Here is a 13,067-nt window from a genome sequence, read left to right as displayed (position 1 = left end):
TTTCAAATCCAAGGGAAGAGCATACTCAGTGACAGGACTTTTTCACAACAAAAATACCCTAAGAATTCAGGGAACATTCCTGTTCCCAGTCACTCTGGAGTAGAGTAACAGAACTATCAGCCACTTCAGGCATCTCACTGTGCAGCTGCTTGTTGCAATTCACAAACTATATGAAGAATCCTACACATGGGTTTTTGTGTTATTTTTTTTAAGTATGTTTGTACAGGTCCTACTTAGTTTTTCCATAGAAGCATGGGTAATAAATCTGCCTGAAACTTAAACTTCAATCAGCTAAGACAGACTATACCTCTCTCACAAAACATTTCTGAAAGAGACATAGATGAGGTTCCTCCTATTCAGCAAGCAGTCAGAGTGCTTATCTACAATGTTTAAAATTGCCTCCTCTATAACTTTTGAACCTGCATTCCCCATGTCTCAGTCACTACACTCACCACCTGGCTATAACAATGCTTTAAAGAAACTTCCCTTCAACTTTACGTGTTAAGGCGGATGGGGAAGAAAAGAGAAAGCAGTGTTTTGAGAAAAACAGATGTAATTCAAAGTTAAAAATAATTTGCAAAAACTATCAGATCCTAAACAAATAATACATATAGAAAAACATTATACAATTGAGATAACAATATTTAATTTAAGTTAAAAAATCCAAATGCCTCTGGAAGCAACTAATTTGCTAACATTGTTTATGCTGCACAATTTCAAGTTTCAAGTTTTGTTTTGTAAGCACCCTATAGTCATTTACCATTGTCTTCCTTTATTCATCATAAGACTGCCACAAGCTGAAACATCACCAGAATTTTTTTTTTTTTTTTTTTTTTACAATTTACTAAAAGCCTATTCCACAAAATTCAGTCAGAATCAAGAGATTTCAATTTACTATTTGTTAACATACTTCAGCTAAAGTCTTATAAAAGACATGAATAATTAACCCAATTGATAATAGACAAAGGAAATTTCTCCAGTACCATGTATCTTGGTTTTCATAAAGATTATATGTAGTATGTGCGCAGCAGAAAGCAGACCTACACTAATTTATGCCCCAAAAGAGGAAATCAGACTACTCAGAATGCAGACTTCCTTTTGCACTGAATCTTGTGGCCTCAAATATGACCAAATTGCATTAGGCATCCTTTCCTAGGGAGATAAAAAAAATTTTTGGAAGACTGGTCCCTTAGTCACTCTTCTTCAAGGCCAGAAATACAAGATTTATTTTGAAACAGATACTGTGTTGATAAAATTACTTTACCTGATACTTCATACTACAAATCATTAGAAAATAATCAGGACAAAGTTGAATTTATTCTACATATGCTTTCTAATTGTATGTAAAAAATGAAATGACCAATTTCCACAGTTTGTTTCTTAAGTTATAAAATATGTTCAGGCTAGTTTATAACCTAGACTTCAAAAAACATGATTTTTTGAAAATGAAATGTGTGATGACACTTATCATATTGCCATGATCAGCAAACATACCACATTCAGAATCTTCTTATTGGCAAAGATATGGAACCAAACTATATTTACAAGAACCGTTTCTTTTCTCTGCTCCTTTTTCAAACGAAATGTAGCACCAAGTAGGTCTCATTAAGTGATTTGACCTTTTTTTCCCTGTCTCTTCTTCCTGATTATTCCAGATTATCAGATCACTATTTTCAAACTTGCCTGTGCTTCAACTACTCAGTTTTGCATTTCTAACATATCCATACTATGGTTTACTTCTAATATTGGACATATCTAATTTTAAGATAGTTCATTATTCCACACACAGTAGTGAACAGTAATTCAGATTTAAAAGTGGTATTCCATATTAAAACAGTGTATAAATTACAGATAAAAACGTGAACTGAGAAATTGCAAGGTGCAATTCTTCTAGCAACGGAAGTAAAATTCTTTGGTGAGCATAGAGACAATGCACGGAATCTGTTTCTTGGCATTAAAATCCGGCCGATTGGAGTAGGATTCGTATTCCGACACTCTGCGATTTACACGTGTTAAAATCTGCATGAGTTCAAGTTTCCTTGCATGTTCCTTCAGCACCCTACACAGAGACTGAATAAACCAGGAGCCTTCAGCTGCATTCCTCCAGGAGTAATAGCCTGTGGAAGACAGAGAGACCAAAATGATCAGATGTAGCAGCCTCTGACACAGGACAGGATAGCAATTAGCAGAACAATGTAATGTATCCAATACTAGTTAAGGTTTTAAAATAAACAGATAAAAACTCAAACCACTAATCAACTATTAGATTTAACAGTCTCTTCAAATTTCAACCCAAAAGATTTTTCTAACCATCTCATTCTTTTCTAATCTAAGAAAATGTTAAGTAGGTGGAAAATCAAAACTACCTTCTGCTCCAACAGCCTTGGCCATTAACCATTTATTATTTTATCATGCTATACACATATATGAAGGAACAGACATAGGACAGACAGAGCCAAGATGCAAAATGGATTTCAGCAACACTATCTTCAGGTCTACATGCATGAATTGAAGACTGGAGCTTATTTCTGGTAACTCATGATGTAATGGGCATACTAAGGGCTCCGTCACCACTGCTATGCTTACGATGAAAGTAGAGCTGACAGACAGATAATATGCTGCTGTTTATCACCACTTCTGTATATACATCTTTAGATGTCCAACAGCTCTTTTCTTTCAGAATTAATAATACCATTTGTTTCCTGCTGTTAACTTATTTGCATAACTCAGACTAACTAAATTTACAGCAAATGAATGTTTGAGGGTTTGCCAATGAGGAAGATGTATAATCAGATTATTTTTTGTAGGAACTGAAAGTAACAACTACCTCAAAAAGAAATTAAATCAAGGAGAAGAAAAGATAGAAGGAAGAAAATTTGAATTTTCAAATTTATATTTTCAAACAAATGAAATAATCAGATACCGAATGGACAAAACTGTAAATTGCCATGCTCAGTACAATATATCAATATAAGCTGATATATAGATACAGTTTCAGAAATGAGGATTTTCTTTGCAAGTTTCTCACCTGGAGCAGTAGAATATGCATATAGGAAGTCTGCTTCTACAGGTATTTTCTGACACATCATTTCATCTGGTCCACTGTCTGCCTCAATACCAGAATCTAGTTCTGTCCCTCTACAAGCCTATTTGTTGGAAAGAAGAGTGGAAAATAAAATATAAATGAGAAAAAGGCAGTGATAACAATGATCAGAACAATGATTTATTTTTTTTTCCAGCTTTGAAGAGTATTAGACTAACCAGATTCAGAAGAAAAGAATCAAGCATTTATTTAAATTAACTGCACAGTTTGGTTAAAATAGATATTCATTCAAAAGTACATTCAGAAACTCACTAAAATATTCGCTAGCATTGAAAAAGATTTTGCATTACCTTAATTCATAAGAATTTCAGCTATAACAAATGCTGCCTGTCTCAGAGGGTGGACTGCATCAATACCAAACCTGAAGAGAATCTTATTCTGCAAGTAATTCCATTTAAAGCAACTTTAGGAATAATTAACTTTTTTGTACTTGTAACTAATGGGAATTTGTTTTGAAGTGTTCTTATGATTCGAAGATCTTTGTTCAGTTTTACATCACCTGAATGAAGAAGAGTTTGGGTTTTCCTGCTAAACTTCTGCACTTGTCACCTCTGAAAAGACTAGTTAGTGCCTTCAGTTCAAGGGGGCCATCTGTACCATAGATGAGTCCTTCTTCACCATGGCTTAGCAACACACAAACAAAACTGCATCGCTTACTGTGATCTTCTTCAGAAACTTGGAAGAAAAGAGAAATATCATAACTTACTGCATTTACCCAAAAGCTTTGAACATTTGGTATTTCCTATATGACAGAACTCATTAAATTAAGAACAACTATTCCTACACGTAGAAACCTCAAACCAGTTTCACTTCTGAACAAAAGGAGCCAGCCCACTTTACTTCAGAAGTTTGAACACAGAAGTCCCTAAATCAAAGGTCTGCCCTACCCATTGTAAAACATGGACACAAAACTAGGCCATGAACACGGTGAGGAGACGACAGTGTCTTGAAGTCCAGACGGTACACCTCACTCATACAGTAATGGTATATGGGATCAGACTGATTGGGAAGTTCCGAGTTTTGGAAAAGGATAGGGAAGCCTTGTCTCTCTTTCCAGTCTGGGACACTTTAACGGCTTGGATTACATGGGAACTGAACATAGCATGAAAGTTATGGCTGCTGGGGGACCTACGTACTACAATTATATGCTCCTCTCTGCTCTTGCCCTCTAGTAGTAAAGTCTAGCAACATTATTCAGGCCTCTGAGTTCTGTACCTGAAGACCTTTAAGCTTGCTATAGAGCAATTATAGATTTATTTTTTCATCTTGTAGTATGTAAAAAACATGTAACAGATGTTCTATGATGTATTTTGTTGCCTGAATTTGATGACCAAGACAATTATTTTAAATATATGAAAAGATACAAAAAAAAAAAAAGGTTTAAATGAAGGGATCCAAAAGTATTTTTTTTAGTTGGAACCTCAAGTAAATATAAGAGTTTGTAGATGAAAAATATCCCAAAAACAGAAATGTTCTGTTCTAGAGCTTACCAAAATACTGAATTTCTACTTCGGAAAATATGAACTATTTTTTATTTTTCCTCACATGAAACGCACACTTAAGTATTTCTATAATCTAAAGACAAGAACTGCATCTAGAAGAGTCAGAAAAGGCTAGTTTGGTGCAATCAGGCTGTATTATTTATTGTACGTTTGGAGGCCTTATACCACAGGTAAGACAGAAGCCTGGAATCAGAGAAGATGACTTTCCACTTCCAGCTACTGTCAACACACAGGCGTCAAATTAACCGTGCCTGGAAGCCTTCTTTGGCACTAAAGGGTCTATATCTGTTTTAGCAAACATGCAAATTTAAAAATGGGGATTGCTGCAGACTAATTGGCTGTTGGGAATAATACCTGGAACACTTTCACTGCTGAACTGTGACCAGGAACAGCCCAGGAGAGTGCAAACAGGCACAAGCCGCAGTTGTGCCAGAGAACCTTCTGACAGTTAACTAGAGTAGACTGCATTCCAGGGCTATGGAGCACCATTTAATTTGGTGGCCTAGATATAGCCAGCTCCAAACAAAACAGGATTAACACAAACAATAGCATAAAGTTCTTGCCTGAGATAAAGATGTTTTGATTCACAACTCAAACAAAACATGAGTTACTTCTCTTTTAGAGTAATTCAGTCCACACACCATCAGTTTTGGCCCCTTGATCACAATATACCTCCTGGGTCACACCACTAAGCATATAGCACAGAACCCTTCTACCCAATTCTACCCAAAAAACAGGATTCTTTCCAACTCACAGAGGTTCAGTGATCCAAAGGTCGGAAAATAAATCAGCCTGCATTAAAGTTGCAGCATGTTTTTCCATCCCTCTTTAGAAGACAAGAAAGGAAGACGAGACTGAGACAGTCATGGCACAAAAGATGGAGAAACGACAAGGATGAAAAAACATAAAAACAATGACGTACACATTATCTTTAGCAATAAATCATGGGGAGATGTGAAATATTATGTAAAAGAACAATAAGAGAAGATATTTGAAGGCTAGAGGTGTTTTTGAAAACAGCGGGGGATTTAACATGCATTCATATCATATGATAACTTACCATTTTTCAAAACTTTAATAATGTCCCTGCATGAAAGATCATTGCTAAGCTTGGTTTTATATCCCAGCTTCATGAAAACTTCTCTGACGCTTGCAGCATCTACATCCGTACCCGAACGAGATGACAGTCCTATACATAAAAGACACATGTTATTTTGATATGATATAGATAAAATGCTCTAAGACAGACAAATTATTCTCTCTCTTATACCTGCATCAGTCTAGAATAATATTCCATTATTGCAGATCCACTCTAATAGAAAAACAGTGTGTTGTCACACATGCACACCCCTCCCCTCTCTGTATCTGTTTCGTAATTTATCTATCACTTATTTTTATATCTTATATCTATAATAAGACTGAGAAAAAGATTTATATAACAGAAGTCATGACTAAAAGGCAAGACAGACTTCCACTGCCACCCGTTTTTTCTCTCCATTAAAGCTATACCCTAACATGTTCTCCCTGTGCATATTTAGATGAGTACACTGAAATGAATCACGCCCATCCAAACCATTTAATTTTACAATGCAGTCAAAACTGGACTGCATATTTAATTCTGAAGAATAATACATGCCATCACTTTATCTGAAATAGGGAAAAATAAATAAAAAATGGAAGGTATTACCGGTATCTTTGTGGAAGTTCTTATTGTTTATTATAACACATTCTCCCATCTCTGGATAATCCATTCTGTAGCTGTAGTCTGGCAGAATTCCTGAGTCCATAGACTTGCTAGCAGGTAGATTCATTCTATACACAAATCAGACAACCTTTAAGTGTTACTTTTTGTTCTCTCTTCACTATTTTCTAATATATATAAGTAAATAAATTATTATTTTAGCAAAAACAGCAGAACTGGTAAGACTTGCTTTTTGATAGAAGTTATGTCTGCGAAATCAGTGAATAGATCTGATGTAAGACAAATGAAGACTGTAGGTGCCCAGAGGTTGAAATAACCAATAGAACTGCTTTGTATAGCTACGTTCCCAAATAAATAATAATAATAAAAATGTTTCAAGCTCTGTAAAATCTACACACACAAAAATAAACAAGAGTCATCTGTATTTCTAGTAATCCTCTGTGCAACTTGTAACAAGCTTAAAATTCAAAGAATCAAGGAAACGTAGCTACAACGATAATGCCTTTGCACAGGAGAACACATAACAGTGACTTAAGGAAACCAATGATCATACCAAGAAATCTTTTTAAACTATTGCTTTTAAGCAGCTAGGTACCTGGAGGCAAGATAAATTTAAGACTGTAAGTCTAGAACTGAATTCCAAGCAAGAGCCATATTACCACTGAATTTTCACAGGTAAATATTCAAAAGCTAGAAAATTATGAAGACTCTACATGTAGCTGTAATTTTATCTCAGTGTGCACTCTAGCTACCTCGTGTCTCTGGAGCTGCTTTCAATTTTACTCAGTCAACACATACTGAAGTCAGTATGCCTTTCCTCATTTAAACACATGGGTAAGGGGTTATAAGACTGGGGCCTGTTGTCATACTGTATTTTACAATTAAAGAGTTTGTAATGCTCTTAAATCAACTTTTCACTAAAACACTAAAAAGAATGACTTCACAAACAAATCAACTTCCCAGACAGGCTGTAATTTGATCATACTGCTACACCAATGTAATGACTGTCACCAGGAAGCACAGGACTTTTCTTCCTTTCCACTGCTGTAAATTCCCCTTGCAATATTGCTTCTGCACACATAGATCTACAGCAGCTCAGTTTAAGCAACTGCACTGGCTGCTACAAGTTCAGGTGAGCACTAGAAGGAGTCCAAGAAAAGCTGTGAACATCCAGCACAGGGTGAGACAGAGAATTCTCTTTTCAAGAACAGCTAACTGCTTGGTAATACTGCTAAGCCAAATCTAACCACACCTTAAGTGTTTTGTTTTTTAGTTCCTTGTACATACATACGTCCTGTTTTGTCAGAAATGGTATATTTTCAGTGTCAGTACAACAATTTTCATATTTTTTTTTTTTTTTAAATGATTATAGTTTAAAAGTAAAGGTGTCAATTATGGTAATAGCATTTCTTCTGCAGTTCTCATCTTCAGTTGCAGCACAAGATTCCTCAACACACATAGTGACTTAAAACAAAAAGAACCTCACTTACCCTTTGGAACCAGGGAAAGATTTTGCATCTGCCAGATCTTCCCCCAAGCGTAGTCCATCTTTTACATCTGCCATTCTGGCTCTCAATTATCAACTTGAAAACATAAGAAAACAGAAACATTAACTCCAGATTGCCTAATTTTTGTTAGGTTTCTTTAAGGCTTTGCACAGAGTGATTTTTTTTTTTTTTTAGCATTATGGAGAAAACAGGAATGTTATGAAGGGAATATTCACACAGAGTAACTTTATGCTATAGACAAAGAAATGGAAAGACATCTTAAAAACATGCGTAAGCATCCCTAAATGCCTTAGTAGCATTTTAATACTATGAATATTATATCATATTTGGATCATTCCTTCTCAGTAAGATGAAGAAATTAAAAACCAAGCAATACAAGTTACTTGATGTGTATAAAATCACAACAAATTAGGTTTTGGGTCATAGTATTTTGAGAAATCAATCATTTCTCTGCAATCTGTTTGCACATAAAATATTACTGCATCCCATATTAAAGCATCCCATCCTAATCGGTGTAAATGAAGGTAATTGCAACATAAATAATGTAAAAACCTAACAATATAACTGTAAATAGTTGGTGGAATGACTTCTGCACTGTGGACTGCTGTTGACTTTTGATCAGTATGTAGGGCAAAAAAGGATGAATGATACCAAGGCAGGAATCAATATAAAAGCACTACGCCTGCCTCCCAGTTACTCTGTGTATACTCACGAAACACATTACAGCACAGTCCCAGAATGGTTTGGGTTGGGAGGGACATTTGAGACCACCCAGCTCCACCCACTGCCATGGGCAGGGACACATCCCAGCAGCCCAGGCTGCCCAAAGCCCCATCCAGCCCAGCCTTGAAAACCTCCAGGGATGGGGCACCCACAGCTTCTCTGGGCAGCCTGTGCCAGGGCCTCACCACCCTCTGAGAGAAGAATTTCCTCCTGAAATCTAATCTAAATCTTCCCTCTTTTAGTTTAAAGCCATCACCATGTTATCTTTAACTCAGGATGCAGAAAGAGGAGGAAGCTTCATAAAGCTAAACCACCAGATCAGACAGAATAATAAATGCTTAGAAGTGAAATAAATGCTCAGACACAAGACAAGGCGCTCCAAGGTATGAATTTTAAAGAAATTTGCTGAACAGGCAGATTTTCGGTAAATAGGGATGTACACGTAACCAGCCCCATATTTATGTACCATAAATATCCCTGGGCCCACATGTTTTCTGTAGAGCAATTACTCATCAGAAGCACTAACTTGGGTATGTACAACCTTCTCTTTCCTGGTTTCTTAGAGGCATTTACCTACATTTTTAGTGGCTTCAGAAGATCTTCGAGGTTATTCTGAATACTATTGCTCTGTATCTTGGAGCACTGATGTAACTAAGAAATTTTGTTCACCGAATTATTCCAGCCTCGAGAACCTTATCGTATAATAATACACAGGTCGTCTGACAACCAAGTTACAGAAGCATCACTTAAGCTGGTTATTTTAGAAATAAAGTTTCCAAAATACATTTTCAGTTTATATCTTCGAAATGTACTTTAAATACAACATCACTGGGTGGAAAGTAGGTCTATGATGCTGATGTTGCCTGCCTAGCACCATGATCTGGGTTCACTCGGCCTAACTACAAAACTTGATCTCTTAGAAGTTCCCTCTGGAAAAAGAGGGAGCACTCCCACAGGGAAATTCAACTACCTGAGCCCCGTGGCACCACAGCGATCCAGCCCTAAGCCTGACCATTAGGCAAGGAGCACTAGTGTTGACAGGAAACGAGTCTTGAGCAACAACCTGTGCCTCCACAGTCAGATGTAGCTGAAGAGCAGAGCTTCTGATCCCCAGGCATGGGCAGGAAAGGCTTTCATTGACAAGGATGCTACAAGTTCCCCTGGCCCGGTAGAGACCAGATTCCATGAGTTTCTGTGCCTCTTTCACCCTGTCCCTACCACGGTCATCCTTATCTTCAGTTCCCAGCTTTCTTCAGCTCTCTGAGTCTTCTGAGCAACCCAGCCCCTCCACACTGGGAGAGACAGGGAAAAACTCAACTTGTTTGCTTGCGTGTTCTTTGCCTGCCAACAGTAACGAAGACACACACCACACAAAAAGGCACAATATCACACAGCAAGCCCATTATCTAAACCAGTCAGCAGGCGTAGCGAGAGCCGTGCTGATAGCCTGGATGACACAGTGCTCACACAGTGCCCAGCTTCCGCTGAAGCCCCGCTATTCATGCAGCTCTCTGGCATCACGAAGAGCTGTGTTTAAGTATCTGGATCACTGGTGTAAGCCAGCAAATACATGACTACCTGAGCTGTGGTCACACCCTGTCTATCACATAAACCAACATGGGCTTCCAGCGACTCCCTAGAGAAAGACTTGGCTAAAGAATAGGGAAAGCTAAAAACTCTCCGCCCTACAGAGAGTGCAGAAGCATTAGGGAGGGTAAGCAGGTTGTCAGGCTGCTTTGGGTTCACGTCAGATGGGCTCCAACCAAACTGTTGCATCCCAGTAGGGACTGGTTTTGGTACTCAGTGGGTATAACAGTGCTGAACAGCAGCAGGCTTGCTGTCTGCTTTTATAACACGAATGTTAACTCACGTTGCAAACAGTAAGAAACAAAGATCTTCAACATTTAAGTGTCCTTAAATCAACACTTATCTCCTTGACTCTTTTGTAACCCTAATTTAAAATTGCTCTCCCTGATCCAGTGCCAAGGAAACAATGAAGCTTGCAGAAGTGGCTAGTAGAAACTACAATTATAGTGAATTACAGTAATTTGCTTCTGAAGCATGTAAGATGCATTTTGCAGCATGATACTATAGAAGTATTTCTAACTAAGAGCAATTGCTCATTATCTACAGCTTCAGTTGTTTAATGAAGCATGAAAGCCTACTGCATTCGGCTGCATCTTGAGAGGAGCTTGTCCAAGCATCTTTACAGAAGCCGGAGAGATAATGAAGAAAACCTGAATATAACACAGTAGGCATTTAAAATATGTATGTTTCATCTTCAGAATAGAGTCTGCAACTCACCTTTAACATCCACGGACTTCTGAGCACACCAAGCTGCCTGCACTTCTTCAAAGAACAAAAGGCATCCACCAAGAGGTACCTGATTTGTTGCTAGGCACAAAACGCCTGCTTTCTGCTCTCAAGCTCCAGTCAGGGTAACAGCAACGCTCTCTGGAGGATGATGCTGACTCTAACAGACTACTAAGAATTGCCTCATCTCAGCTGAGGTAATGCAGTGATATCATTCTGTCAAGCAGAATTCACATTTCCCTGCAGAGAATGAGCTCATGGTATTTAGGAACGGGGAAAAAATCAGGACAGGGCTTTATGGATTTAATCGAAAATGGTTATTCTGTTCCTTGATATTCTTTCCTCTGAAAGCTTAGGTAGGAAAAGATTTCACCTGTCAGGAGACTTAAAAATAGAAAGAATAATAATAAAAAAAAAAGTAGCAAAAACAAGCAATAGCTTTTCTTTAATCTAGTAGAGTATCTAATGCAAGTTTTAGGAAGCCTACTTTAATGGTCTATTTTTCAGTATTTGAAAAAAAATATAAAAATTAAACAAACAAACCCTATGAGACAGATATAGGATGTGAAGTTGATCCTACGATGATGTTTAGAGGCACTAAGCAGTTAAAGAAAACCACAGTGCTTGACAGAGGTCCAGCACTATGCTCAGCAAGCTATGAGGAATGAACCACAGTCTCCCTGTATAACAACAAAAGCAAAAACTGTATTTTGCCCTATACAAGTAGTTGTTCCAATGCTTTTATTTTTTTAGGAAGATGATAAAACAATGCGTTTACTGCAGTCTGGCCTGGACTGACTTACTCTACCTGGATCTAATGAAATTAAATTCACTTTATCATATATCACACCACTGCCATATGAGAACTATCAAGTTTCTCTTTAGAGCACTCCGTCTGAATTTTGAACCCTACAAGACAAGTTAACAATACAGTGATGAAAATACCAGAGCTTCTCAGACAAGAAAGGGAGCAAATAACTGAGCTGTCTCTAGTTACCGATACTGCCTTGAAATCTGCAAGCCAGAGTGGACAAGACAACACATGTTCACTTCACATCAGCTGCCACAAAGCACCGCTCGTAACAGCGTTAAAATGCATACCCAAAACAGAAACCAGAATCATAAAACATGCCCTCAAAGGTTACAAGGGGGCACGGTTTTCCTCCTCACGTGACTGCAATATTCTGACTACGTGACTGACAGGGGCTGAAAGCAGATATTTTGTGCACACAGAGCGCTGTGATGCTAATGCAGATATGCGAAACCAGTTATACATTGTAGAATGTACAATTATTGATAATTAGATGCTTAATGACGGAAGGAAGACATAGTGGACTGTTCAAAAAGCTAAACAGATGTGAAATGCAGCGTTATATTTCCTGTGTGGTGTTACACCACCACCAGAAGCTGCTGCCCCCGATGGGAGCGTGCCAGCTTTGTGAGGGCCCTTCCCAGTTACTTCTCCTCTGGATGTGGCCGCTGGAAAGGGCTCGCCCTGGGCCAGCACTCTAATCTTACAGAGCCAAGCCAAATTTAATTTATCATCGTTAGCCTGCAAAATGAGTAAGACCTGAATGTATCTGGGGAGTTGACGGAAGCCTCCCTAATTCGCCCGTCCACACCTATCTATCCATCACCACGGCGAGAGATAACGCTGTGGAGCCTGAAGCCTGACAGGGCTGTTGGGGGTACAGGTGTTATATTCCAACCTGACACTACCGGCCAGCAGGGATAACCAGAGAACAGCAACCACGGCGTGCTTTGGGCTGGGAGGGACCTTAAAGCCCAGCCAGCCACATGCAGGGACACCTCCCGCCAGCCCAGGCTGCCCGCAGCCCCATCCAGCCTGGCCCTGAGCACCTCCAGGGATGGGGCACCCACAGCTTCTCCGAGGCCGGGCGCACCTTGTGCAGGGCTCCCCATTGCCCCGCCGTCACCCTGCGGTCCCTGCCCTGCCGCGGCTCCCCGGGCCCTGCCGGCCCCCAGCGCCTCCCGCAGCGGGGCCGCCGCTGCCCCTCAGGGCGCCATGGCCGCCCCCAGCCCCAGCGCCCTGCCCGGAGCAGGCTCCCCGCCCGCCCAGCCCCTGCAGCCCCCCAGCCCCGCACCTCACCTCGGCCCCGCCGCTGCTGCTTTGTCCGGCCTCGGCCTCCTGCCCTCCTCCTGCCCTCCCTTCTTCCCTCCCTCAGCGCCTCGCTGGCTCCGCCCGGGGAAGGGCG

At 39.5% G+C, this 13,067-nt stretch overlaps 1 protein-coding gene across 3 annotated transcripts; it reads right to left on the bottom strand.

The window, feature by feature from the left end:
* Positions 1–624: 624 nt before the first annotated feature.
* On the bottom strand, positions 625–13,021 carry CASP3 (caspase 3). 3 transcript variants are annotated; one of them, XM_032187280.1, is made up of 7 exons: positions 12,962–13,021; positions 7,798–7,890; positions 6,293–6,417; positions 5,666–5,794; positions 3,603–3,778; positions 3,029–3,146; positions 625–2,117 (listed from the first exon to the last, which is right to left on the bottom strand). In XM_032187280.1, exons 2-7 carry the CDS (start codon positions 7,869–7,871, stop codon positions 1,891–1,893), a joined length of 849 nt encoding a protein of 282 aa, XP_032043171.1. In that variant the 5' UTR covers positions 7,872–7,890; positions 12,962–13,021; the 3' UTR covers positions 625–1,890. The 3 variants fall into 3 exon arrangements, with proteins under 3 accessions (XP_032043171.1, XP_032043172.1, XP_032043173.1); XM_032187281.1 differs by lacking the exon at positions 12,962–13,021 and adding an exon at positions 10,843–10,931; XM_032187282.1 differs by lacking the exon at positions 12,962–13,021 and adding an exon at positions 9,757–9,912.
* Positions 13,022–13,067: the final 46 nt, after the last annotated feature.

This window comes from Aythya fuligula, chromosome 4 (genome assembly GCF_009819795.1).
Source record: "Aythya fuligula isolate bAytFul2 chromosome 4, bAytFul2.pri, whole genome shotgun sequence".
In the NCBI taxonomy this organism is placed as follows: Eukaryota; Metazoa; Chordata; class Aves; order Anseriformes; family Anatidae; genus Aythya; species Aythya fuligula.
The sequence above is the reverse complement of the archived record's forward strand: the minus strand, read 5'-3'. Positions and strand labels throughout refer to the sequence as shown.